General features: G+C 42.2%; 1 protein-coding gene and 1 long non-coding RNA gene across 4 annotated transcripts; one reads left to right on the top strand and one right to left on the bottom strand.

Moving 5' to 3' along the window:
* Window positions 1-10,814: 10,814 nt before the first annotated feature.
* Window positions 10,815-16,864, bottom strand: LOC120703438 (toMV resistance protein Tm-1(GCR237)-like). 3 transcript variants are annotated; one of them, XM_039987536.1, is made up of 10 exons: window positions 16,797-16,819; window positions 16,562-16,704; window positions 15,368-16,015; window positions 14,926-15,132; window positions 12,858-13,073; window positions 12,573-12,774; window positions 11,959-12,206; window positions 11,701-11,879; window positions 11,291-11,544; window positions 10,815-11,191 (listed from the first exon to the last, which is right to left on the bottom strand). In XM_039987536.1, the coding sequence occupies exons 2-10, from the start codon at window positions 16,664-16,666 to the stop codon at window positions 11,040-11,042; spliced, it is 2,211 nt and encodes a 736-aa protein (XP_039843470.1). In that variant the 5' UTR covers window positions 16,667-16,704; window positions 16,797-16,819; the 3' UTR covers window positions 10,815-11,039. The 3 variants fall into 3 exon arrangements, with proteins under 3 accessions (XP_039843470.1, XP_039843469.1, XP_039843471.1); XM_039987535.1 differs by having other exon boundaries at window positions 16,562-16,864; XM_039987537.1 differs by lacking the exon at window positions 16,797-16,819 and having other exon boundaries at window positions 15,368-16,252; window positions 16,562-16,748.
* A 124-nt stretch (window positions 16,865-16,988) lies between these two features.
* On the top strand, window positions 16,989-24,051 carry LOC120703440. The gene is made up of 2 exons (XR_005686957.1): window positions 16,989-20,812; window positions 21,018-24,051. It is a non-coding gene; the product is annotated as an uncharacterized LOC120703440 (long non-coding RNA).
* Window positions 24,052-26,768: the final 2,717 nt, after the last annotated feature.

Below are 26,768 nucleotides of genomic sequence, written 5' to 3'. Positions count from 1 at the left end.
AGCACGATCACCTTAGTGTCGGTGCAGATCCCAACAAAGCCATTACCCACCTTAGCTAGACCTGACTTGCCACCATGGGATCCACCAAGGGGTCATCGACCTATCACAGAGGTTTTAACCGGGGCATAAGTCACACAGAGCATATCCCTTCTCCTTGGTCACCCGTTGCTCTCAGCTCTCCTGATGGCTATCAGACTAACTAGTGGGGTTTATGCTAAGCCGTTGCCCATACAATGGTCGAGTGGTTTGCACGATAGTGGAGTTAGGTGAGATGACACACCAACTCGGTCCTTAGTTATGACAAGATGGATATCTCCTTTCCTTGCTCTACCAAATAGGTACGAGCACACCATTCGGCAATTCACACAGAAGTGCCATCCATCCCGTCTAAACTTATCTTTCGAAAATTTCTCATTTTTCCCTTCCCACACACTCACACCTTTTCTTTGTATAAAACAAGTTGTATCGTGTTTAAGGTCCTAAGCGTTCTAGCATCGATTAACGTCCAAATAGATCACATTCAGACATTAATCTAGGTGGTCAAGGTATTGTTATAACAAATCAAGGGGTGGCTATCCAACCATGTTTTCAACAGACAAAGCATATGCTGTTTTATAAAATAGGCCAATAGGTTGTGTTTATAAAAAATAGGACAAAGTATGCATCAAAGGGCGGGATTGAACTTGCCATTCTCAAAGTCTTCCGGGAAGTCCTGATCGAGGTACTGTCCTTCGGTTTCGGGGTCGCGGAACTAGTCTTCGTTCGCTTGCTCGCAGTACTGCTCGTCGACGGGTTCTCCTTCGTTCACACCGTGATCTACGACGCACACAGGCAAGCGCACAATTAAGAAAAAGAAATAAAGGTTTTATCGCTGAGCTCGAATCGGAAACAAATAAAATATGGGGATAGGGATAATATTTTTGGGTGGTTTTCTAATTGCATGGCCAAAATTATATTAGGAATGGCGTGGTAAAGTTTCAGGTCAATCGGAGGATTTTTGGCGCATGAAATGATAGGTTACAGCGAGGTTTAGAGGTTGAACGGGGGTTCAAGGGCCTTTTTGTAAATATTTTTGTGGGGCAAGGCTTGGTTGTAATTTTAGAAAATAACCGGGCTATTCTGAAAAAGGTCAGGGGTTTATTTAGAATTAAGTTTATATGGTGAAAGGGTTTATTTTGGAATATGATAAAAGAGAGGGTTTAATTTGCAAAAAGGTTAAAGAGTGGGAGGGCTCTTTAAGAAATAATGAGAAAGGGAGGGGCATTTGGGCAAAAAGCCCTTTCTTCTCCCTTCTCCCTTCCCGCAGAACAGGGGAGGCACGCCTGGGCGCCGGCGGCGGTCCTCGCCGGCGGCCCAGGGCACGGCAGCGGCCGGGGCCATGGGGGAAAGAGAGAGGGAGGCTCGTGGGGTCGACTCCACCCTCGATTTCAGGGAAGAAGGCCCGCAGGGAGGGGAGCCATGGCGGCGGGCGGCAGCAGGCGGCGGCGGCGGCCGTGGTGGCGCCGCTGCGGGGCTCGACGGCGGCCAAGGAGAGGAGGGAGAGTGAGAGGAATCCACTAGGACCTTGTTCCCTACCTTGTCTCGGGTTAGGACGTAGCGAGGTGGGCTGTCCATGGGGGCCGGTGGCGGCGAGCATAGGAGCTCGTGGCGGCAGCGCGGCGGAGCTAGGGAGGAGGCGAGCAGTGGCTGGGGTGGCTGTGGTGGTGGGGAAGCGGCGTAGGGGCCTACTTATAGGCGTGGGAAGGCGGTGGGGCGGTGGCCGCGTTGGTAGCGGCCCGGCGAGCTCGGCGGAGCGCCTTTAATGGTGTTCGGCCTCTTGTGAGTATTGCGGAGCGGCGCGCGGGCGGCGAGGATGACAAGACGGCTCGGGCAGGCGCACGTGGGGGAGGGCCGGCCGCTGTGCGCGAGCAGTGTGGCCCGGCGGCGAGGCGGGGCGCTGTGCGGCCGGCGGCGTCACTGCGCGCGACCTGTGCGGCTCGGGCGGCGAGGCGGCGGCGCTGTTCGGCCAGGCGAAGCACAGGAAGGAGGTGGCGGTACTGGACGACGGGCGGCGCGGCAAGTCTCGGGGGCACCTGGAACGCGTGCGGCGCGCGCGGTGCGTGGGCAGGCGGGCAGGGCAGGCCGTCAGCGGCGGGCGGCGCGGCCACACATTGGGCGTGCGCAAGCGTGGGCAGGGCGCGCATCGGGGCGGCGAGGGGCTCGGCGTGCAGGGGCGCGCACACGCGCGCGTGGACGGGAGCGGGGGTGCGCGCGGCAGCACGTGGGGCAAGGGCGGCGGCATGCTGAGCGGCGCTCGGGGGCGCGCAGCAGAGGAGAGGGAGGAAGGAGAGAGAGGGAGGGAAAGCGAGCGCGCACCAGCAATATTCGCGGTCGGCAGTCGCGCGTGGGCGACAGGCAGCCGAGCGATGCGGGATGGGACGGCGGCGAGGAGAAAGAGGGAGGGGTACGGTCGGCGGAAAAAGGAGAAGAAAAGATGGAGCGACGCTTGAAATCGGATGTCGGTACGGCGAAAAATATCTGGGAAGGAAATAGGGTTTAGGGTTAAATAAGCTCAACGATGAAAAAGTTTTGAAAAAAAAATTGTTTTTAGCACGTGTTATATTTTGGTAGATTTTTCGGGATGTCACAAAAATATTGCTATTTTCCAAGGATATTGCGATCTAAATACAAACTATAAATAGTTTGCACCGCGATAACGCATGACCTGTCGGCGTACAGACAGCGCGTGATCCCTCTAACGAGCTTAGGATGGATGAACGGATTGGTTCCCGCCTTCTCGGTCTGTGTTACCATGGGTCGCTTTCAAGATGACATCAGCAATGATGCGAGCGCATTTATTTAAAACTGCATATTTAGAATGGCTATTGCTCTCTCGTCCGGCATCAATTTTCAAATCCACTTGCATTGTATTCGTTATGACGAGCTTTGCGAAACAAGATCAATATTGCATATATTTTGTCGCTGTTTTATCTGTATTGAAAACTTATGATGTATAAAATAAGTTATTTAAGTTAGATTTTATAGAACTTATGTAAAGATTGTTTGCAACTTATTCAATTATATGTTCTGATATTTGAATTTTATATGATTCAATTGCTTTAAATAATTATTATTTCTCATCTTGTATCTATTTTTGATTCCTTGTGCATTATTTTTTTCATTGTAATGAGTTCCTCAAAATAAGTCCTATAGTAAATAAGAGTTCTATGTCGAAATATGTACGTTTGGTAGCAACTTATGTTCTAGAAGCTTTGTTCTATATGTCTGGCATTAACTTATAATTTGCACAGAAAAAAAGAGATGAGTTGCATAGAATGATTCAATACTTAAAAAGTAAATATCGGATAAGCATAAAACAATGGTCATTGCACAAGTGATTAAAGTAGAGAAAGTGTTACAACTTCTATTTGTTACCGCTTATCAAATATAATGTAACAACTTATGTAGAGAGTGTATCAACTTAATTATAAAGTAAATATTAGCAAGTTATCTAGAGTAACACGTTATGTTTGTTACAATTTCATCTATGTTTCAGCTCTATATCTACTTGGTCTTTCCGTTAATTCTTATTTACAACTTCAGGAGCTCCTTCTCCGGCCTTTGAATTCTAAAATACGCATTAGTACTCTACTTGGGGAGGGAGCGGTTCACCAAGTTTGAGTTTGTATTTCTAACATCCTGAAAAAGAAAAAAGGTGCATAAGTAAGTTAAAGAGTATGAAATAGTTTTTGCTGGTTGGTGGAGAAAAAAAACATAAGTTGCCACATAGTTTGGTGCATAAGTTGCTATGTACAAAATGATAACATGCAACATAAGTTCATACATAAGTTGCTCGTAAAAAGGTGGCAAAACTTCTCCCCTTCCTCAACAACTACTGCATCTCCCCATTCTTTGCATCTGGATAAGAAAGGGTTCTGCAATAACTTCAAGTTGCTATATCAATTTCAAGTTTGTTTTGGATTCTGTTAGCCTTTTGGCTTTTCTATTCTACAAGAAGACCTAGTTGTTTTCTTTGGGAACGAATCTATATTAATGATTTCAAGTTTTCTCTTCTGCGTCATGCTAAAAAAGTAAATAGATATCAAACAAAGATGCACTGAGTAGCTCAGTTTTTCTCTGATGATTAGCAAAAAGGCTAAGGATTACCACTAGTGGCGGATGATTTTTACAAAAACTGAAGGTACTTTGTATAAGTTGTTGTGTTGAGTTACACATAAGTCGCTACAAGTTGATAAAAATAAAACAACCAAAATGACATTGCATATGCTCTGAATAAGTTGCTACATATTGATAAAAAAAATCTACCTCTGAATAAATTGCTATATTATTTTATAATAAAATTGCAAGTACCGTCTGTTGTGTTTTTAGAAAAAAAGGTGCTATTACAACAGTTCCTATCAACGAAAAACATACTTCATCTCACTAGCTATTGGTATTTATGTTACATCTCAACAATAAACAAGTAAAATCTTAAATCAACTTGCTATCGGATGATAGTTATAAATTATAACTAGTGCATGTCAGTGTGAGTGAGCTAAAAAAGATCCTGAGGTCACCACATTGGACAACATCTAGAACTAGTATATTCTTGCAAATCAAAACTATATCTGCCCCAAATGAATTCAGCACAAGCTCTAATTCATAAAAAGAAGAAGAAGAAAAACTGCACATTATAATCATCATATATGCAGCACATTATCCCCTGTAAAATGCTTTCTAGAAAAAAAATCACATATCATGGTTCACACATGAGAATTATTATCATAGGGAAGCACATTCATCACAATGCAGGGGAGCACAACATCACAAAATCAATAAGGGTGATTCTCTCTAAAAATTCGCACATGAACATTATGCATTTTTGCATATTTTATATAGATTCATCACGCATGAGCATCATTCCATTTTGATGCAAGGAAGGAGGAGAAGAGCGCGGATGACCTCAATTTGTCAACGAGGCGGAGGGTGACGTGCAACGGGCGCTAGAAGCAGCGCATCATGCACCGGCCACCGCTTCTCCTCCGCTGCTCATCAACGCTAACCTACTGGGGGAGTTGTCGCCTCCCTCGCTTGATGCCGGTTCAACAACCTCATTCACGCGGTCCACAAATTCGTCCGAGGGAATCCTCGTCACAGCCTCTAGTGGACGCTATCGGCCAGGGGCCCGTTGTGCAGTCGCCCCACCCCCTCGATGCAGCCCACTGAAATTGTCGCCGCGCTAGCTTGCTGCTTCCCTGGGGTCTCCTCTGCACAGCCGTTAGTAGACACTCTCGGGATGCTGAATTGCTGCTCTACCGCTTGGCACGGCCCCGCGGTGTGGCCGCTCGTCGCGGTCCCGTTGGTCCGTCGCACCGCCACGGCCCCACCCTGCAGCCCCTGCTTCGTTGCTCCACCGCCTCCTCGCTTGTCATTGACTCATTAGTCGGCGGCTGGTGGCGTCGATTTCTACCGAAAGGAGGCAGCCTCGATCTGAAAGAGGCCACGCAGGGGTAGCAGGCCACCAGGCCACGTCGAGCCCTATGTTGGCCTGCTGGGCCACGGGGTTGCGCATTCTGTCGTGCTGGGCACGACTAGTTGTCTGATAGAGTTTACCAAATAGTTTTGTAATTGAAAAGACCTAATTCTAATAACTAGGATCGGTCCAACCCAGCTGCTCCCACACCGTAATGACCCAATTATCAAGCTGAGCTGAGCAGGCCAGCAGCCCATCACGCAGCAACTTTTTTTCTCCTATTTGGTGGCTACCCAAAGCGTACGTGGCGAGACTGCTCGCCTGCCCCCTGCGGAACGTTGCCACCACACCAGGTGATCTAGAAATTATAGAAAAAAATTGCAAACCTAGTAGTATGTCAGCTAGTCAATTAGCCGACAAAAGTGTCTATCGGCCATTGGACAGCCGACAGGCTGCTATCGGCTCGTGAACAGCCAATTAAGTTGGCCACACACATGGGTGGCAGGATGGGCAGTCGGCGCCGAGAGGCCAATACAGGGCATCATCATTTGCACCTTAGTAGCCGATTGGCCTATCAGCCGGCCACAAGCCGACCGGTCACCCACCACCGCCGCCCCTAGCCCCTGCCTCCGGCCGGCGTGTGTTGACGACCAAAATTGGCACGGCTGTGCAGGACCGGTCAGACCTGCCCCCAAAACCAGTCAGAACGGTATTGTCATGTTGCTCAAAAGACAAAATTAACTTTACCATTGCATAGGTCTTGTCGAGACGATCAAAATGCATATGTGGAACGTCCGATTTGGACTTCAAATGAGAGAGATATGGCATCGGGAAGTTCTGCACCCCGGTCAGACCGGTCAGACCGGTTCGTAGGGGCAGTCAGACCGGTTTTCGCTGGGAAATCCAAGTTAGGAGTCGTAATTTGTCACGAAATTAACTAGGATTTCGACTCCTAATAGGATAAGTTCATCCCTCCCTATAAATATAAAGGGTAACGGCCGATTGAGGGCGTCCAATCTAATCGAATCTATCAAATACATTTATCTTTCATTGTCTTTACCTTTTATATCTACTCTAACTTTTCCAACCTCAACATGCTGTTCTTCTCTCGTCTCCATGGCATTTGAGGACGCCCTAGCTAGCCCGAGCCTAGGGTAACCCTACGCGCGTTTGCCCCGACGGGGTTTCTCCCGGGTGAGCGTTTGTCGGATCGTCGCCGTTCTACACGGCGACCGGTCTGACCAGTTCCTCTGACCGGTCTGACCGCTCCACGCAAGAGGCGCTGCAAGGATCCCTCCTCATGCTGCGTGATCTAGCGCGTTCGTGTGTTGACCAGAAAAGGCGTCAACACAAATTGGCGACTCTGCTGGGGATGAGAATCTGGCCATTATGGCCGATCTATCAAACTCCAGCTACATGATGGCACTTGAAGGATTACCTGAAGACCTACGCAAGAGCATCGACATAAATTTGCATTCTCACTATTATCGGGTAACGGAACAAGGTTTCATCATGATAAAGATATATGTCATCAATGAGTTGAGGATGTACGTTCTACCAAAGCATAGTAAGTCCACAGCCAGCTTTATAAGTGGTTTGCTTAATTTTGTGGATGATCTGATTGATAAAAAGAAAAGTGTAGATCCAATTCCTGTTATTCAAAAGTTGGCTATTGAGAAGCCGGATAATAATCATTGCAAAGATTTACCTATTTGTGATGTTGCTGGTCAATATACAATTCGGCCATCTCAAGTCGAAATTGTCGAACCAAATTCCCCTAGCAAGTATACAAAAACTAATTCTAGTACCTCTACGCTCGGGGGGCAACAAAACAAAGGCAAAGGCGCCGGTTGTACCGCAACCGGTCTGACCGGTTCTCCAACCGGTCTAACCGCCTCATCTAGGGTTTCACAAAATAAATCAAAGCTAAAGATGGTTAAACCCAAAAAACCCGAGATTGGTGTTTGAAAAACTGTTGAATCCAAAAGTCATCATAAGCATGAAAAGGAAATGCCGAAGCCAAATAAGAAGATTCCGGCTAAATCTTCAAAACAAAAAGATATCAAACATGCTAGTCGAGCTAGAAATTTCAACAAAACTCCAAGACATCAAGTCCATCATCGAAATCGGCAATAGAATAATTTTTCTACATCAATGCCGTTTTCATCATGTAGATCACCAATGAGTATGCCATTTGCCATGAGGTACTTATTTCAGTTTGTCTTATTCTTGTGCACCATGGTTTCATAATTCATATATGCCATCTCTTCCTACATATTTGTGCCCAAATTATATTACCTATAGGGAGACGGCAATTAGTAAGCCGTCACTTACTAATAATGACCGTTTTGTTCAGAAAAATTGGTCAATGCAGAAAAAGAAATACAAGTTGATTAAACAAGTCTATCATGTCAAGAAAGATGAATGTTTGAACAAAAATCCAGATTTGACACTAGACAAAGAAAAGCCGATTGTTGAAGAAACATCGGTTAGCTCTGTTGATCAGATTGTCCCCAATGGAAATCAAATTTCAAAGAATATAACCGAACAAAAATCAAGATCGGCAGGGGGGAAAGACGATCTCAAAGTGACTAGTTCTGAAGGGACCGATCTAACCGGTGACCAAACCGGTCTCACATTGTCATGCCAGAAATTCTGGCAGAATTCAAGGTGTCACGCCAAGAAGCAAAGGGATGAACAAAAAGCCAAGCTTTGCTGAATTGTTAGTTAAGTATCAGAATATTGCCGCGCAACAGCAAAACAATCAGCTTGAAGGGAATAAAGCAAGAAATTCTTCATCACCAAGAGAGAAAAGGCATCAACGATCATCGCATTGGTCTTCATCATTTATTCCATCTATGCATAAGCCATGGAACACGTATTCAAGTATATGCAATTATGATCCATGGTGTTGGTGTAATCCTTGGTTAGCATATTATGACTATCAATTTCATACTTATGCTTTACTACGGAGTCATGATTTGAGTAATCGGCCGCATTGGCTGTTGTAGGATTTCTAGTATTACACATGCTAAGGAATTTGAAAGCCGAAATAGTTTGCTAATCTTAAGGCATAAATTGTTATATTCGCTAGTTTTCTTATTTCGGCTATATTAGCATGCATAATAAGTATAGAGAAGAAATATATGGCCGTTATTTTATTCATCATCGTCTTTAGATAATTTTGGTCCAAAAGAGTATTCTTTGGCACGCAAGCTTTGCCAAAGAACAGGGGGCATATGTTGACGACCAAAATTGGCACGGCTGTGCAGGACCGGTCAGACTTGTCCCTAAAATCGGTCAGACCGGTTTTGTCAAGTTGCTCAAAAGACAAAATGGACTTCACCAATGCGTAGATCTCATCGAGACGATCAAAGTGCATATGTGGAACTTCCGATTTGAATTTCGGATGACAGAGATATGGCTTCGGGAAGTTCTGCACCCCGGTCAGACCGGTTTTCACTGTGAAATCCGAGTTAGGAGTTGTAATTTGACACGAAATTAACTAAGATTTCGACTCCTAATGGGATAAGTCCATCTCTCCCTATAAATATAAAGGGTCACGGCCGAGTGAGGCCATCCAACCCAATTGAATCTATCAAATACATTTATCTTTCATTGCCTTTACCTTTTATCTCTACCCTAGCTTTTCCAACCTCAACATGTTGTTCTTCTCTGTCTCCATGGCGTTTGAGGATGTCCTAGCTGGCTTGCCGAGCCTAGGGCAACCCTACGCGCACTTGCCCCGACGGGGTCCCTCCTGGGTGAGCGTTCGCCGTTCTACACGGCGACTGGTCTGATGGGTTCCTCTGACCGGTCTGACCGCTCCATGCAGGAGGCGCTGCAAGGAGCCCCTCCTCGCGCTGCACGATCTAGCGCGTTCGTGTGTTGACCAGAAAAGACGTCAACAGCGTGCCCGGCCCCCGCCTCCGGCCATCGCACGCGCAGCTGCCTTGACCCGTGGATCTGAGCCGGCCACCGCAACCGAGCTATGCCCGCCACATGCAGCTGGGAGCACAATAATGGTCGGCGCTCTCCGCGTGCGGTTGCCGTTGTGCACGCAGCTCGGCGAGCTCCTTGTGCAGCCGCTGGCTAGGGACGTAAACGGATCGGATACGGACGGATATTACTTATATCGTATTTGTTTTTATATTTGTGTTTGGATACGGAGTCAGATATAGTTAGTGCTAGTTTTTGCCGAATAAGATTCTAATGGATATTGACATCATAGAAATGTAACTTTTAAACATTCGGATACAGATCGGTTACGGATATTGGATACTCGGAATCGGATACGGACGGATAAAAATCCTTCCAAACCGGATCGAATTCGAATATGGTCGGACAATGTCCGTACCATTTTCATATCTACCGCTAGCTCTCGTCTAGTCCTCTGTCAACGCCTTGCAACAGCACTACAGGTACTCGCAGTCCACCTCTGTCTGCTTCAGCTTCGTCATGCACGCGCGCGGCCGGAGGTTGAGCTGCTTCGCCAGCGCCGCCTTACCAAGAACGAGGTAGGAACACTATACAAGCTTGCTGCCATCAGATTTGTTTTGGAAGGATGCTTACGGGGTTAAGGGTGCTGTGCTCCACGAACGCGGACTGCCCCATGGTCCATGGAGAGGCACGACGACGGACGCGCCCTCTTCCTCGTCGCTGGCGTGGGAGGACGAGCGCTCCCCGCCGGCCCATGCCGCAGCAGTGTATTCCTTGTTGTGGCCGGCGACGCGGCGGCCCAGGTCCAGCAGGAAGGAGCCCGCGCACATAGATCATTTAGTCTTTTGTAGGTACGTATTTTTTTTATGTATATAGACATATAAAATGTGTCTAAGTGCATAATGAATACTATGTGCCTAAATATGTTAGAATGAACTATAATTTGGAATAGGAGTCTCTAATACAAAACTTTACTTTCTTTTCTATTTCCATGTGCATAAATCAAACCATGTATCGATAGAAAATACAGTAGCAATTCTTTTTATCTCCTTGTGAATATTAAAATGCGAAACGACATGAGACACGAGACACGACAGTCACTCTTATGTAATGGAGAATCCTTCAGAAAATCTTCATAAAATAGCATGTAACCATTGCATTCTAGTTATTTTATTTACGGTTTGCAAACTGAGCTAAGGTGAACCTTTAAATCCAGATTCAAGTTTTTAGCTTTGCACGTTCCCCTATCGTTGCTTTGTCAATCTCAAGAGCCAGCCCAATCTCTTGTCGATGCATAAGGAAAACAAAGCATCATTTATGACACTTATGTTCGTCAAATAAGAGACAACCTAAAGATGCAATTTTTTATGGCATCATTCTTCTATAATTTTTACATAAGGTAGCCTCTAAGAACGAATAGTTATACAGGTTAGGCAAAGGGAATATTCATTATCCTTCATGGTCAAGTTCCAACAAGAACGGTACATTGGAAATAATGTACATAATACAACATAGTTATAAAAGTCGAGCTTTTCAGAGAAGCTAAAATAGCAAGGCAGATTGAATGGCAGAAACATCTGCTAAGTGAACCGAAAGATCAACAACAGTCATGGACATTCCTGTAAATCACACCTGTAAATGACGATTTTCATTTTAAGGAAATTCGTTTGTATTGCCTCATGGTGTTTGTGATAGCTTGCTCCACTGGCAATCTTTCCATGCTTGATGCACCATAGAATCCATGGACACTGTTAGTATTCTTTAAGATGAACTCCGCTTCTTGTGGGCCAGAAATGGGACCTACGAAATCGTGCATGCGAGTTAGATTATTTGCACAACGAAAAGCATGCGAGTACCAAGAACAATATATAACAAGAGGCCTCCAGAAAATAAGTGTACCTCCATGACAGAGAACAATTATATCAGGATTAATCCTAAGTGCTGCATCGGCAATGGCTTGAACACGTACAGCACTGTCATCTAAAGTGACAGCTGTCTTTGCCCCGATAGACCCAGCAGTTGTCAGACCCATATGTGCCACTATGATATGAGCTCCTACCTTGGCCATGGCAGCAGCTTCTTCTGGATTGAAAGCATATGGAGTAGTAAGGAAACCCATATTATGTGCCCTTGAGATCATGTCCACTTCCAGACTAGCAAAAAATAAAATCAAGTTAATACAACCTATAATAATCGTGTCCTTCCCTTATGCGAAAACTCAAAGGGGTGCTCAGACGACAACTCATGATAATATTAGTAAAGCACGGAGAGGATGCAGTTCCCAAATTTAGAACGTGATGAACTTATACCTGTAGCCCATTCCAGTTTCCTCCAAGTTCTGTCTAAAATTCCCATCAAACAGACCAACAGTTGGGAAGTTTTGTACACCACAAAATCCAATGTTTTCTAGTTGCTTGAGAAAGTATTCCATTCTACGGAACGGATCAGTAGCACAAACCCCAGCAAGAACTGGAACTCCTTTAACCACCTAAATTTAGATCAGATAGCAATAGTTGGGCACAATAAAGTGGACAAACATAAGAGCAATTGGGTTCTAAACTACTTACAGGCAATACTTCATTGGCCATCTCAAGTACAATGGCATTTGCATCAGCAAATGGCAAGAGGCCCGCCAGTGAGCCCCTTCCAGCCATTCGAAACCGCCCAGAGTTGTACACCACTATAAGATCAACCCCACCAGCTTCTTCGAATTTTGCGGATATGCCTGTGCCAGCACCAGCTCCGATAACTGGAATGCCCTCAGCGATGTATTGTTTTAGTTTATTTAGTATTGACCTCGTCTTCTGCAATGTTTCTGTCAGCACTCAGCACAGAAATCAATCCATTAGACATCCAAGTGTTACGAAACATGACAAGGACAAGGCCACAAAAAGAATGTAGCAATTATCTATTCTGCCATGGTTAGTTATTGGATTATAAGAAATTTATGGAAGTATGAAGATGCCTATTATAATATCGTGTACTAGGGTTACTGTGTGGTTTCTGAGTTTTGCTAGTGATTTCATAGGTTCAAACCAATTAATGAGTGCATATCTGTCCATGCACTTGACAGCATCCTATGTAACCCTGAAACAAGTTTTAAGTGACAGTCATATTTGCAATAAGGGCATGTGAGAGGCAAATAGAATCAGAATCCTCTGGGGGTCAAATCATAACTAACCTGGTTTCGCATCTGGAAAATCCACAGGAGGTCTCCATATAATGGAACTATCTGAACTTTTCTGTCCTGAACTGGATTTTTCTTTCTTCCCATCTTGCTGAGGTTGGGCCTTGCTAGAGGCCTTTACATCCATACCTAAGAATGCATCTACCAATGCATTTGCAAATTCAGGATCATTTATGTGATAAGGAAGCAGCTTCACCTGTCCAAAAGCCAACAAACTCAGTTCATCTATAGACACCCTAAAGATGCATTGGCATTGATAATTATGGAACGTGGAGTAACCTCTCGGATGTCATTTATCTGTATAAGGGTGTTTAATTCACCCAATAGTGTCGATGTAGCTTCTGGATCATAGAATGGCATTCCTGGAGCGTCTATTGCAGATATGCCCTTCTGGGGAAGGCAAACAGTAACTTTGGAAGAAGATTTGTTTATCTTATCAGCAATGAACTTAGCAAATTTCTTGTTCTCCTCCACAGTCGTCCGCATCAATGAAACCTTCAATAGTTACACAGTTGTTAGTGATGGTACAAGAAATAGAACATGTACAAAGTTCTTGGAAATAACTGAAGATAGAATTGCAAAGTAAAGTTTATGTCCATAGATCGTCTAGCCATCATGCGACCTTTATGATTTAACAGTTGCTCTAAAAGGCAGTGCTGGTAAGTCTTAGATTAATTCCTTAAGAAATTGCACCTAGCTAGGAGGGCCATTAAGACAACTGGCATGCATTTGTAACAAGAACACCCTTATGATTTATCTAACATCATTCTGCATAGCTAAATCCCTAAAGATACTCCTGTGGTGGCAAAACCACTATTTTGACATACAACCATACATGGAAATTTTGGGGGGAAAGTTCAAAGATGCTTCCTCTGATCCCCAGCTGTAAGTCCATTAGGACATTGACATAGTCCACAATAAGATACTTTGACTAGTCGGTATCTTGTGGTATGCTGGACTAGCAACCCCGTATTATCCTAAAGTTGGAAATCACCAAAGCTTTTGATTCGGTCTCCTGGCCCTTTCTCGTGGAGGTATTGCAAAGTCTGGGCTTTGGTCCTGTTTGGCGTGTTATGAAATATGAATACGACAAAAAATTTCAGACTACTTTTTTTCCTTATGTGACGATGACAAGAAGAATCTCCTGATGAAACTGCAAAAGTTGATAGGATTGTATTAGTTTGCTTATCCGTTGGAAAAAAAAACTGCAAAAAAGAAATGTCCACCTTCATGAAAGGTTTTATACTATTGTTTGCTTATCAGATGTAAAAATATAAATATAGCACAGAATTTCAATCATACACTTAAATTCTAGACTATTATTTGGTTATCTTGTCAATAAGCAGACCAAAATTTTGTAATGTTATTTGCTCATCTGATGATGCTAACATTTGAATCTGCTGATGAAGCTGCACAATGTGATAAATTTATTTCAGATACGAGTCGCTCATTTCGTGACAAGTATAGTACTAGTATTGTTTGCTTATCACATCTAAATGACAATTTCTTCTTAATATATTGATGTGCAGTTCTCCTGAGCGTTCGAGAAAACATCTAAATGACAAAAATTCCATGCCTCTACTTCATGCAAAACTCATATCATTGTTTACTTAGTTATCTGATAGTGACAGCTCAATTTACTGTTGGAACTGGCCTATAGGGCCTCGGTTTACAAGCACTTGAACCACAAGCTGTGGATCTGTCCTTTGAGGACTGGTGGGCTGATGCAAGCAATAGGGTTGCTGGTCAAGAACGAAAAGGGCTCAACTCCATTATCATCTTACGCGCCTGGTCCATTTGGAACCATCGAAGTCACTGTGTGTTTGATGGAATCACTCCTAGCCTGCCCTGTGTCGTAGCAACCATCAAAGAAGAGATGCATCAGTGGTCTATTGCTGAGGCTTGAGGAGTTTCTCTTTCTCATCTCCTCGCCCTTGCAGCTCCAGCCACTTAGGTGGCTCTGGTCTGGAGTTTTATTCCTTTTATAAGAATCCTTAGTCTGCAAAATGGTGGGTTACAGACCCTTAATTCTGTAACATTCTAGGGTTCTTTTCACCTCTTTCTGTTTAATATATTGATGCGCAGCTCTCCTGCACATTCGAGGAAAAAATACTGTCTAGTCGTATTTTAAAAAAGTATATTATTCCAAATTGAAAAAGTTAGAAATTATGAAAATATTTTCATGATGAATCCACATCATCATTATGTTGTCAATCCAAATGATTGTTTAGCTATTGATGGTCAATGCTAAAGTGTTCGACTAACAAAAAACCTAAATGAACTCATATTTGGGATCAGAGCTAATAAAAATTGACTGGAAGCAATTGAGAGGTATTGATATGCTAACCTGCTTATTGTGAATATGGATCTTTCTGTCTGCAAAAGCAGCAGGAATTGTATCTCGAGCTCCAAAGTTAACCATATCCAAGGCTCCAACACTAAGAACAAGAGGGATCTTATTATCTATAATTGCATCAAACCTGGACTCATCACAAGCCATGACACCGCCTACAATATGGTCTGCAACTTCTGTTGTCGTTACATCCAGTACACCCTATATGCATTCAAATAGAAGTAATATGAGAAAGTCCACAAACATGAAAAAGATAAATAAATTGTTGTATCTGAGGCACTATGTTCACCAGGAAATCCAGACATTACAAAACAGGAGATGAACCAAAATAAATAGCAATCCTATCCTATCAAGAGTGATCTGATTACTCAGCAGAAAAAAATAAAAGAACTACCATTACATGCAGACAAAATGTAAAGAGTCTAGAAAGTATTACCTGTATGAAACCACTCCTAACTAGTTCTTCCATTGCTTTGCCTCCTACACCAGTGGCATGGAATACAAGTGTCTCGTACCCTTCTTTGTTCAGCCTATCCTTGACAGCATTTATGCATGGTGTTGTAACGCCAAACATAGTAATACCAATAGTTGGCTTTGTTGCAGTCTCATCAGACTCACTGGATGCCAATAAGATTCCATGTACCATCCCAGCAAAAGCTGCAGCAGCATTGGACAATATAACACGGCTGACACTGTTTATTCCGCATATGTCAACAACTGAAGGAAACAATACCAAGTCAGATGTTCCAACATAAGGAGCCGTGTGACCACTAGCAACAGTAGATACAATAAGCTTAGGCACTCCAAGTGGCAATGATCTCAGAGCAGGAGCAATTAGTGATGTTCCTCCACTGCCTCCTAAACCAACAGCACCCACCAGCGTACCACTGTCATATCTTTTTTTCAGAAAGCTCTGAAGAGCCTTTGACACGAGTGATATTGCTTCGCCTCTGTCATCTGGAAGATTATGTTGGTCAACATCCAATAGACATGAAAGAACTGTATTTCTCGGGATAAATGTGACGTCTTTAAGATCCTGTGCTGTCTTTTCAGTTGTGGAGACATCCACTATGCTCACTTGAACCTGTAATACCATCCGAGTCTAATGAAATCAAAGAACCAATCAACAATAATATAGCTCTATCAAGCATGGAAACTTTCAGTAGAGAATTCCTTCACTGGACTAAGATGCTACAGGTGCCAATAACATTGCATTTCCTTCTTTTTTTTTGAACCGAACATTGCATTTCCTTATGGAGGCACCTTTTTGTTGGGAACTGTTTCGCCCTTTTACACCAAAACTCAACAGTACAAACTATACCTTGCAGATTAGACCAAAAAGAGGCGCATTAGTGCTTTTGCAAGTTGCAACCATACCATTTCACCAATTCCATCCCTGAATCCCAGATAATGCCCCATCAGGCAGAGGACCGACCGAAAAGAATGGTTATCATCCTGTTTAATTTCGTACTATAGCCGTCGAGAATTGTAAAAATACACTCTTTCAGGAAATGTGGGCAATGTTAGGAGTAGCACAGGCTGCAGCAAATTTTTAACCGTCTCATACTCCTAAATGCTACTGGGGGACCGGAGGAGGAAAAGACAACGCAAAGGCTGTGCACGGATATACCTTGGGGTCAGAGCCAGTGGCGGCAAGGGCGGAGCGGAGTCTGGCGGCGAGGAAGAGGAGCTCCTCCAGCTTGGTATCCGCCGTCCCGATGCAGAGCACCTCCATTTCTTCCCAGCCGCAGAGGAGCGGAGAGGGCGAGATCTCTTGGGGGTGGAGCAAGCGGCAGTGCGTGCGTTAGTTGAGAAGTGAGCTGCTGATGTTGTGGGGGGCGACTTGACGAGAGATCGACTCGCACCTGCCGCCGGGACGATTCCCCGCGGCCTCGCGCGTCATCGGGGGACACGCGGGGAGGGTGATCTGAAAATTACAGACGGCGTAGCTACGCGGAGCGTTCCTTTATCTGCAGCCGCTAGTTAGTGCTCTAGGATTCGTGCCGCACTCTCTCTCACCATGTATTCCTATGCGTATCTTGTTTTTGCTGGTCTGTATTCTTCTCGTCGTTGGGCCCACGCTCTCTCTCCTTGCTCCCCTCCGCCGTCCTCTCTATCCTGCTCGCCGTGCAGCGCCCGTTGCCGCCGCTGCCGCCATCGCCGGACTTCATTGTCCTTCTTTGTCCCTCGTCTCCGCCGCCTGCCCCCGGCGCCGCCCGTCTGTTCGACGCTGCCCGTTGTCGTCGCCGCCGTCGCCGGTCGCCGTTGTCGCCTACGTATTTCTCCTTCCAAGCCCTCTTTCGTCGAGCTGCGGCATCCCGCATCCAGAACCCAGCTCTGGACGACCCCACATTGATTCTTCCCTGATCTGAGAAGGACGGCGCCGTCGGGCCGTCGGCTGGCCCAAGATCTATTGGTTGATCATTTGAGCTGATGTTAACAAGCACTTTTTTTTTACCTTTTGGCTAGATCCCGGACTGGGTTGTTTACCTTGTTCTGTATTAGGAATTTTGATGGTGTGCATATGACTATAGAGCCATCTCAGGTTATGCCCTCCATTTCATCAAGCACAAATGTTAGTTTCATGATTCTCTAAAACATAGAAATTACACAACTGACAAAAAGATTGATCCTATCCATTCATCCTATCATCTGTGTGTTTCATGTGAACACCACAATTTTTTTCCTTTGAAAGGAAGGCTGAAAATAATTTTTCTGCTTCAGCTACTTCAGTGCCAATCAATCTATCAGTTGTTGGCAAACCCTAACTTCTAGTAGAAAGACGCCCCGCTGCTATAGATTTGGAGGGAGAATTTGTATAACAATGGTAAGAAAAGTGCCACCTCATTTTTACTTCAAACAGTATGCACTGCTCCACGTTCATAAATATCTCTGGTCTTCTACTCTGCTTGGAACTGCCCTCCCCTGCACAATAGTTTTATATATTGAAATCATGAGCATATAAGCTTGCATTTTTGACATGGATTCTTTTCTTTCCGTTTTCATATTGGTCAATCTTCAAAAGAATATGATGCATAATATTTGAGTTGCATTACTTTTTGTTTTATTTCAGGGTGAGTTTGATATACTAAAATTGTCAACTTCTTTATGGAAAGGATCTTAGAGTTTCTAATTGAGTTAATGGATGATCTTTCATCAGAGCTGAGAAAAGTATCATTTTGTTTTTGACAAAAGAACTTCTCCATAATTTATCCAAGGCTTAATAATTTATTTGTTTGACTAAGTGCTTTTATCACAATTCAGTTCCATGTTATTGTCGCAGCCTCTCAAGATAGCCAGCATGGCTTCAAAGGATAAGGTAGAAAAATGCCTACTTGTAGCCAATATATGCACTGCTACCTCATGCATTTATTTCATATCTTTTTGTGATTCTACCTTAGATATTAAATTAAAGAAATATTTTTTTGTCAAAAGGGTAACAAGAGCATGTAACACTCATCATGTAATAGAGTGTTTGGATAACTACAAAACCAGCTAGTAATTTAATGTTTGTAAGATGCAAGCGTCGTAAATTGAGATTCCTTTAACCATTAGGAAATATATGCATGCCACTAAATTGGCATGCCTTCTATCCTGCAATTGTACTATATATTTGTAATCTAAGTAAGCATTGAATAGCAATCATTTTCATTTTCCAATTATCTTGCAATTGAGGTCACAAGAGACATACAAGGTGATATTCCTTGGGTGTATGCTGTTCGTTGATGATGTCATGTTAGTTGATGAAAGCCGTGTGGGAGTGAATTGGAAGCTGGAGTTGTGGCGGCAAACGCTAGAGTCCAAAGGTTTTAGACTTAGCAGGACTAAAACTGAGTATATGAGGTGTGACTTCGGCGCCACTCATGAGGAGGGAGATGTTAGTTTGGAAGGCCAAGTAGTGCCCAAGAGGGATACCTTTCGATATTTGGGATCGATGCTACAAAGAGATGGAGATATTGATGAGGATGTTAGTCATAGAATCAAAGCGGGATGTATGAAGTGGCGCCAAGCATCTGGCATCCTTTGTGACAAGAAGGTACCTCAGAAGTTAAAAGGCGAGTTTTATAGAACGGCGATTAGACCGGCAATGTTGTATGGTGCGGAATGTTGGCCTACAAATAAGCGGCACGTCCAACAATTAAGTGTTCCAGAAATGCGCATGTTGCGTTGGATTTGTGGGCATACAAGGATGGATCGAGTTCGAAATGATGATATACGGGATAGGCTAGGGATAGCACCAATTGAAGAAAAGCTTATCCAACACCGGCTAAGATGGTTTGGACATATCCAACGGAGACCGCCAGAGGCACCAGTGCATAGTGGTATCCTAAAGCACGACGGTAATATAAGGAGAGGCAGGGGCCGGCCGAAGTTGACATGGGAAGAAACAATTAGAAGAAACTTGAAAGACTGGAGTATACCTAGAGATTTATCCTTGGATAGGAGTGCTTGGAAAGCCGCGATTCACGTGCCAGAACCATGAATAATGGTCTTTATTGGGTTTCAACTCTAGCCTACCCCAACTTGCTTGGGATTAAAAGGCTTTGTTGATGTTGATGTTGATGTTGAATTATCTTGCAATTGTCATGTTAATTGAGCTTTTGCACCAGATATGGTGTTCTTAGTCATTTTTGTCAACTGTGCCTAGTAGTGTATTTTGGCCTGTAGTAACAATTAAGTTTAGGTGTACTTGTGCTATCTAGTATTCAAATCTCAATGGTACAGGTTTATGAAATGTACTGAATGTTCTACATCTAAACTTTGCGGAGATTCAACAATGATTTTGGTAAGCTTGGATTTTATTTTAATTACTAGCTGGATCTACATATGTCAGGTTGGTCAATTTGCTATTTTGAAAACTGATAAAATATCTTCTGATCATTTAACGGTGGATATTTACATATTGATACTTTAGTTTTTTGGGACAGTTTTTCTGTGCATTTACCATAAATCAAGGTTTGGATGAGCTAGCTGCTATCTAAGTTGTACATACTAGTTGTATACTGAGTTGTGTGTACTATAGTTCACTATATACTGACCTTGTATACAAATTGCAAGTAGTGTATGAAATATTCATGTATGTGTATAATTATTGGTCAGATTACCATTCAGTGATAAAGTGAGCACTTGGGATAACATAGTACTCTGAGTCCTACACTTCTATTATGGTATCCATGATGTGTGGGACATCTTAAGTATAGGGCCTGTGAACTAGCTAGGGTTTGAAACTCCTTCATGTACAATAATAATTGTCATATGTTACCCGTATTCTCTCTCCCTCTCTTCATCTAGCTAGGCTTTGAAACTCCTTCATGTACAGTTAGTTCCCACCATATTTTCCTGTTTGTTTCCATGTATTATAGTGTTATTTATGTTGAGTTGAAGTTATCATTACAATCCAATACTTCAGTTAATTTTCTCCCTAACAACTCAGTCTGGTAGCAGTATTGTTCATTCAATCTGATACTTAACAAATTGTTTGTTTGTTTGGTTTTGCCAATTTTAATCAATTTCTAAATTTATTACCAGTTCAATATAGTAACTGTTTTTCTTCTCTTTTCAGCTCCAAGAAGTCTTAAAATGGCCTGCCCCAAGTTAATATTTATTTATTGTTTTCAAAAAAAGTTAATATTCTTGGAGTCCCTTTGTAGTAGGCAACAATGTGAAAAAACTGCTTCTAGATGGCTTTTGTAATTCTATCCTCCATTACTAGTATAATAAATTATTTCTAGATGGCTTCTGTAACTGATGAACCATTGTGGAGACCCTCTGTATGCATCAATGATCAGAATCGAAGATTCAATTAGTGCAATGTGTTGTAGTTGAAGAACTATTATGGAGACCGTCTATATACACCAAGGATCAGAACCTATAAGATCCAGTGGTGCTACTTGTCGGCCACCACATTTTTTTATCGCCATATGTATGGTAGGAACACATGGTCAAATTACCTTCAGTCTTCGTGGAATCTAAAAATGTTGTTCATTTTGTTTTCTGGATCCATTATATGAAATACAGATTTTAGTTGAGAACCTATTACAAAAAGTTTGCTTTTCAAAATTAACTTCTTCATGCATAAATGGAAGGTTCTACTGAAGGGTGATGAGCAGGCCAAACTTTCGAGTCTGGAAGGCAGCTGAGAGCTTGGGTGGAGCTGTTTGTGGACAAGCTGCGCGACAGACCTCCGGTCGACGACTTCTCTTGATTAGTTTTTTGCTAGTTTCTTTCTCGGCTGCTGGGCTGCTGTTTTCCTTTTGTTCTTCACTGCAAACTAGTATCCCCAGTTCCACTCGTTTAATTGTTTTCTATAAAAAGCTGGGCCAACCTTTATAAAAAAACCTATTGCAAAAAGGTACTTGACAAACAACTTTATTTACTCATTACGGCGTTAGGATTCTTTCTTCCTCAACAAACCAATGAAAGTTTTTTATGTCCAAGTTAGCGCAAACCTTCTCATTTATGCATCTAAATTACTATTTCATCCACATCATCACATATTAAAAATTAAAAATTAATATTTGCTAGGAAGAATTATATATTAAGCACCGTCATATAACAATGTATATAAGCTTGAGACTAATATTGGCTGCAACAATATGGCAAAGAAACATCACCAAAAAAAGACTTAAGATTTGGCCATGGAAGTTGTTCAAGATCTTGATACAAAAATACATGATATTACACCATAATTCAAGTTATCGAATTTCCTAACAATCAATTACAGAACAATATTCAGTTTAATGAATGGTACAACTAAATATCAGGATACATAAGGTCCAAAGCTAGCAAAAGTCATCAGATACACAATACTTTGTTCAAAATACTAGACCATGTGGTCAAAGGGACACCAAAAAAAGATCTAAGTACTCAAAACAATTGATTATAACTCTGTATAATCATTGAACTGAATATTGAACATCTTTCTCCTCGAGCTCCGACACTCCGCATCGACACCTGCGCCGCGCTCCGCGCTCCGTGGTTCAAATGAGCTTTATGGTAGTATTTGATTCGCCTCCAGTGCTGATTCATTATTCCCATGCTCTCCTATTTCTCTGGATCTAACCGTATGATGCCTGAACTTGCAGCAAAGACTCCCTATCCAATCATTCTGCAGATTTGAGTGAGTTTCTCCTCAACCCCATGTCTCATAGCTCAGGCCATCGTTGATGGACGGCGTGTTGCAGATGTCTTGTACCTTGCATAGTACATTCCAATGCTACAAATCACTTGATAACAAATAAATTAACAAAAGATCATGCACTCTTGTTTATATAGCAATAGTCACACAAATACCATTTCGAAATTAAGCATTCAAGTACTTGTTAAAGAATATTTCTCACGCAAGCACTCATATGACAACGAAGCAAATAACAATATTAAATTTTATTGACTAGGCATGAAAAGTACTCCACTACTAGAGTTCCTTTTTAAAAATACCATTACAGAAGTACCTATACTTATATTTGAAATCTCTCAGTAAATGAATGTAAGCAACAGGACAAAAGATTGAAGTATTCAAGTACTCATTGGTTATTATATGTGTTTAACTCTCTATGTAGTGTAGCAGTAAAATAGTGAACTTGTTTATTTTGTTAAGTGCATACACAAGATCTCACCTGATATTTATGAATTTATCAATGTGGAGCAATACAGATTGTTTGAAGCAAAAATACAGTGGCATGCAATCGTTATGATTCTTTTCCTAAGCAAATGCATTCAACGATATATCTACCAAATATGTGTAGATCTAAGTATGACTTAATGTTTAACTACTATATGATGATTTTATACTAGACGGCTAAAATGATTCAGTACTCACTAGCACAAGTGCTGCTCACTTGATAACTGAGTACCAATGTGAGAACTAATCATCTTTAACTGACAAAAATCATACTTCTAAAACTCTCATTCATGTAAATAATTTCTCTCTCATGGGAACCAATGAGCTTAACAAGATTATTGTAGCAAGGCGAAGTCAAGGTAACATGATACTGAATACTTGCTAAGTGAAACTTCTACAATACAATGCAGGTGAGATTTTCATTCATTAGTTCAGAGTTGATAAATGTTCCATGGTAGATGGGTTAATCATCAAAATATTACTACTAGAGATTAGATATCCAAATCCAACAGCTATTTAAAAATGCTTTGTGTTGAATAATGTTAGAAGAAATGATACTCAAGCACATATTACCTTAGAATGGCACAACAATTGCAATCCAACACTTAACATATTTTTCAAATACCAATAGAAGAAAAACAACACTATTCAGAAAAGGAGCTATAGTCTTGAAGCCAGCTCAGCTGCGCAGGACATTGAACATGGCAAATGTCAAGGAATGATTCAAAATGCATGAACAAGTACTGACATCTCTATGCAGATATATGAAACATTTGAATTCTCCAACTGAGTTAGTAATATGAATATGATTAACCTATCTTTTTCCCACCAGAAGCTGTGTACACTGACTCCAGCTTAGTTGCAACATGCCATCCACTGTCACATCATATTGTCACATCATATAGTAGATCTGTTACTGTGTGTTAGAAATGTATATTCTTCTCTACATTAAGAAGATTGCTTCACAATGTACACCACAACATTAAGTCATGTGCATAGTTGAAATGGACTGTTAGTACTTCTGTAGTCCAAAATTTGGGAATTGACACTTTATTAGCATCTCAAGGAACTGAAAAACAGTATCAGTTTTAGCAAAATTCAAGAAACATACATGAGTTCATCAATATAAGAGGTTGGAGCAATTGGAACAGGTTTTTGTAGTAGATGAACCCTAACAGAAATAACAATTATGTTGATGTAAATCTCACATATTTGTTACTGGTAAGGGCAGATCATGTTCTACAGTCAGCTGCACTAAGAGATGCCAGTATAGTTGAAGTGTATATTTTTCTCTACGTCACCTATAAAAAATTTAGGGTGTAATCTTCTCTGCATTAGAATAATAAGGGCACTTTGCTCCCCACTACGGACAATCATATAGATAATTAACTTGGACTGGGACATCTTGAAAATTCTTGAAGCTGGAAAGAGAAGATAAACAGTTAGTGCACTGAGCTAATAAATAAATCTGGAAAGTGGTTAAAATTGTCAAAAAAAAATGACATGTTGAAAAAATATGACACTAGCAAATTGTGGCGATAGGGAGAAATTGACTTAAATTAGCAAACATCCATGTCATGTATCTCATAGTATATTGAATATAGAATAAACATCCATGTCATGTATCTCATATAGCAAAAATATAGTTGAGATGCAGTCAGATCAAGTGGTTGAATAGAACAAAGAAATATTATGGATTGCAGCTTTAACATTACTCATGCAACTCACATAAGGTGAGACTATATGAATCATAAATGGAGCTATTCTTTAAATTATCTATGAAGAATTTGCCATCAAGCTCTGCAATTCAGACCTACAAGAGTTGAGATACGTAAAGCCAACAAAAGAAGCATATGGACTGAATGGAGCGCATGGATTCAAACTGAACAAAAAAAGAATTGGGAAAATTGAGATCTGGGGGAAACTCCATCGTCAGATAGCCGCGATGACAGCAAAGGAGGCGACCCTACTCCATCAATGATTTAATTAACGGATCCACCAACAAGATAGCAGCAGTAGCCTGACGGTTTTGTGGATCTGAAAAGATAGGTGGCGGATCTAGCTGCGTCGAGACGATAGTTAAGGAGGAAGGCCAGACCTAGGAAAATAGGGATTAGGGGAAACTCACCGGAACAGAAAGACTTCAAGTAGCGCCTTGAGAGGCCGTGTGCCAGCGTGTTGTAGACTCATAGTTCTAGGAATGGGTGGTTGTAGTCGACGAGATCTGGATCAGCAGCATCGCAACAGAGAGAGAGAGAGAGAGAGAGAGAGAGACGGCTGGTAAAGGTACACCGGAGGCGGCGGCGCGAGGAGAGGACAGGACGGCTGCAGCGAGGAGAGGATGTCGGCGGTGGCGAGCAGATGCGCGGCGACGATGAGGAGAGAGGACGACTGTAGTCTGTAGGGAGGAGAGAACGGCGGTGGCGAGGAGGCGCCGGAGGCTGCGGACACGGCGCCGGCGGCGCAGGCTGCGGCGTCGTCGCCTGGGAACCTGGAAGGGAAAGGTGAGAGCGAGAAGCTCGGAGAGAGATATGAGAGAGAGAGAGAGACGAATCTTTTTTTTCAAATAAGAGAGGGAGATGAATCAAGCGGTATCGAATCTTTTGCGTACATACGTATGTGTCAGTGTACACATTTATTAATGTTTTACCGGTGGAAACCGAAAAAGTCTGACGACATGTCAGACGGCAAGATGTGCGACCGAGATAACGAACGCTGAGCGTTCGTGTGCTGAAATACCTTGTTGAGGGTGACCCGCTGGGATCGAAATACCTCGTCTTGACGATTCTGCGTTACTATACCTTGTGTCTCGATGATTCTGGGGTTGTTTGGATCTAGGGACTTAAAAAAAGTCCCTGAAACTTTTTAGTATTAGAAGTATTAAATAAATGTTAATTATAAAACTAACTACAGAACTTTGGGGCTAAACTACGAGACGAATCTAATGAGGTATATTAATCTAGGATTAGCGAATGGTTACTGTAGTATCAATGTAGCAAATTATGAATTAATTAGGCTCATTAGATTCGTCTCGCGAAAAAGCACTCAGCTGTCAAAAAAACATTTATAAACAGGTTTTATTTAATACTATAAAATAGTAAGATTCCTTTTGATGTGATAGGGACTTCTGAAAAAAGTTTGGTTCCAAACAGGACCTCTGTCTTCTCCACTGTGAATTTTTAATTAAAATATATGTAAAAACTATATCTTTTATATGAAACAGAAGATGTGTTCCTTTGCTTGTTATATATTAATAAAAAATAAGTAAATAAAAAGAGTACAACCACTTATTTTTCAAGTAACAAAAAAAAATAAAGAAGATAGAAAATACTACAATAAGACTAGCCATTGGGAAAGGGTTTATGTATAGCTTTTGCCTGTAGGATAACTAGAGCAAATTTTGTCTTTAAGCACCTCAAATATTGGAATGCTAACATAAGGATTCCTTTGAGTGAGCGTATAAAAGGAGGTGACTCTCCTGGAATCGAAAGAGTAACAAATCGGAGGTAATTCTTTTGGAACCGAAGGATAATCAAATATATTTCTTACTTTTGACCATCTTTTCTTCTCCTATGAGAAATTTGACGACCTCCTTCTCTTCTCCAATAATGACAACTTCTGCAAAACCATTATAGGCAAGGTTTGGGGTTTAGGTTTGAGTTGAGAAGGGTTATGTGGATTGGAATCTAAAGGAGTACCGGGGGTAGCTGCAGGACCAGCGGTCGTGGTGGTGTGTGGGCGCGATGGCGGGCGGCGAGGATTTGTGTCCAAAAGACCCTCTAGCAGTGATGTCAAGATACATGGCACACTCCTCGCTAAGATCCAGACTGAAGTATTACAAAACTACATGGTCAAATAAAAAGAAATTTGAATCGAATTTGATTAATGTTGAGAACCTAACTCAAGCTGTACCAATAGATTCCCTCTCATCTGCTGGAAGTTGAGAATTTCTCTTCACGGGGCAACAGTAGGGGATATGAGAAAGGATGCTGCTAGCGCCCGGACGTCCGACATCCGGGCCTAGTATCAGACGGTAGTTTAGCATCAAAAATTCCCTCCGTAATGTGCGTAAATGTTGCATGCAACATGCAAATTTAATTGGCTTTATTTAAATTTCTAAGGTTTATTGTGTTAGACTTGCATTTAATCTAAATTTTTGTTCCTTAAAGTAATTAAAATTTTATCATAGGTTTAAAAATTTGTGTTGCATTCATGC

This window comes from Panicum virgatum, chromosome 4K, assembly GCF_016808335.1.
Source record: "Panicum virgatum strain AP13 chromosome 4K, P.virgatum_v5, whole genome shotgun sequence".
NCBI classification, from domain to species: Eukaryota; Viridiplantae; Streptophyta; class Magnoliopsida; order Poales; family Poaceae; genus Panicum; species Panicum virgatum.
Note: the sequence above shows the minus strand (reverse complement) of the source record. Positions and strands in the feature narration are given on the sequence as shown.

Bases quoted from the DNA above. Each gene is read 5' to 3' on its own strand.
- LOC120703438 (XM_039987535.1), bottom strand. From the start codon at position 16,666: ATGGAGGTGCTCTGCATCGGGACGGCGGATACCAAGCTGGAGGAGCTC. The intron at 11,545-11,700 runs GTATAAGTTCAT...ATTTTTTGCTAG, and splicing joins GAAACTGGAATGGGCTACAG to TCTGGAAGTGGACATGATCT. The intron at 11,192-11,290 runs GTACACTTATTT...ACGATTTCGTAG, and splicing joins AATTGTTCTCTGTCATGGAG to GTCCCATTTCTGGCCCACAA.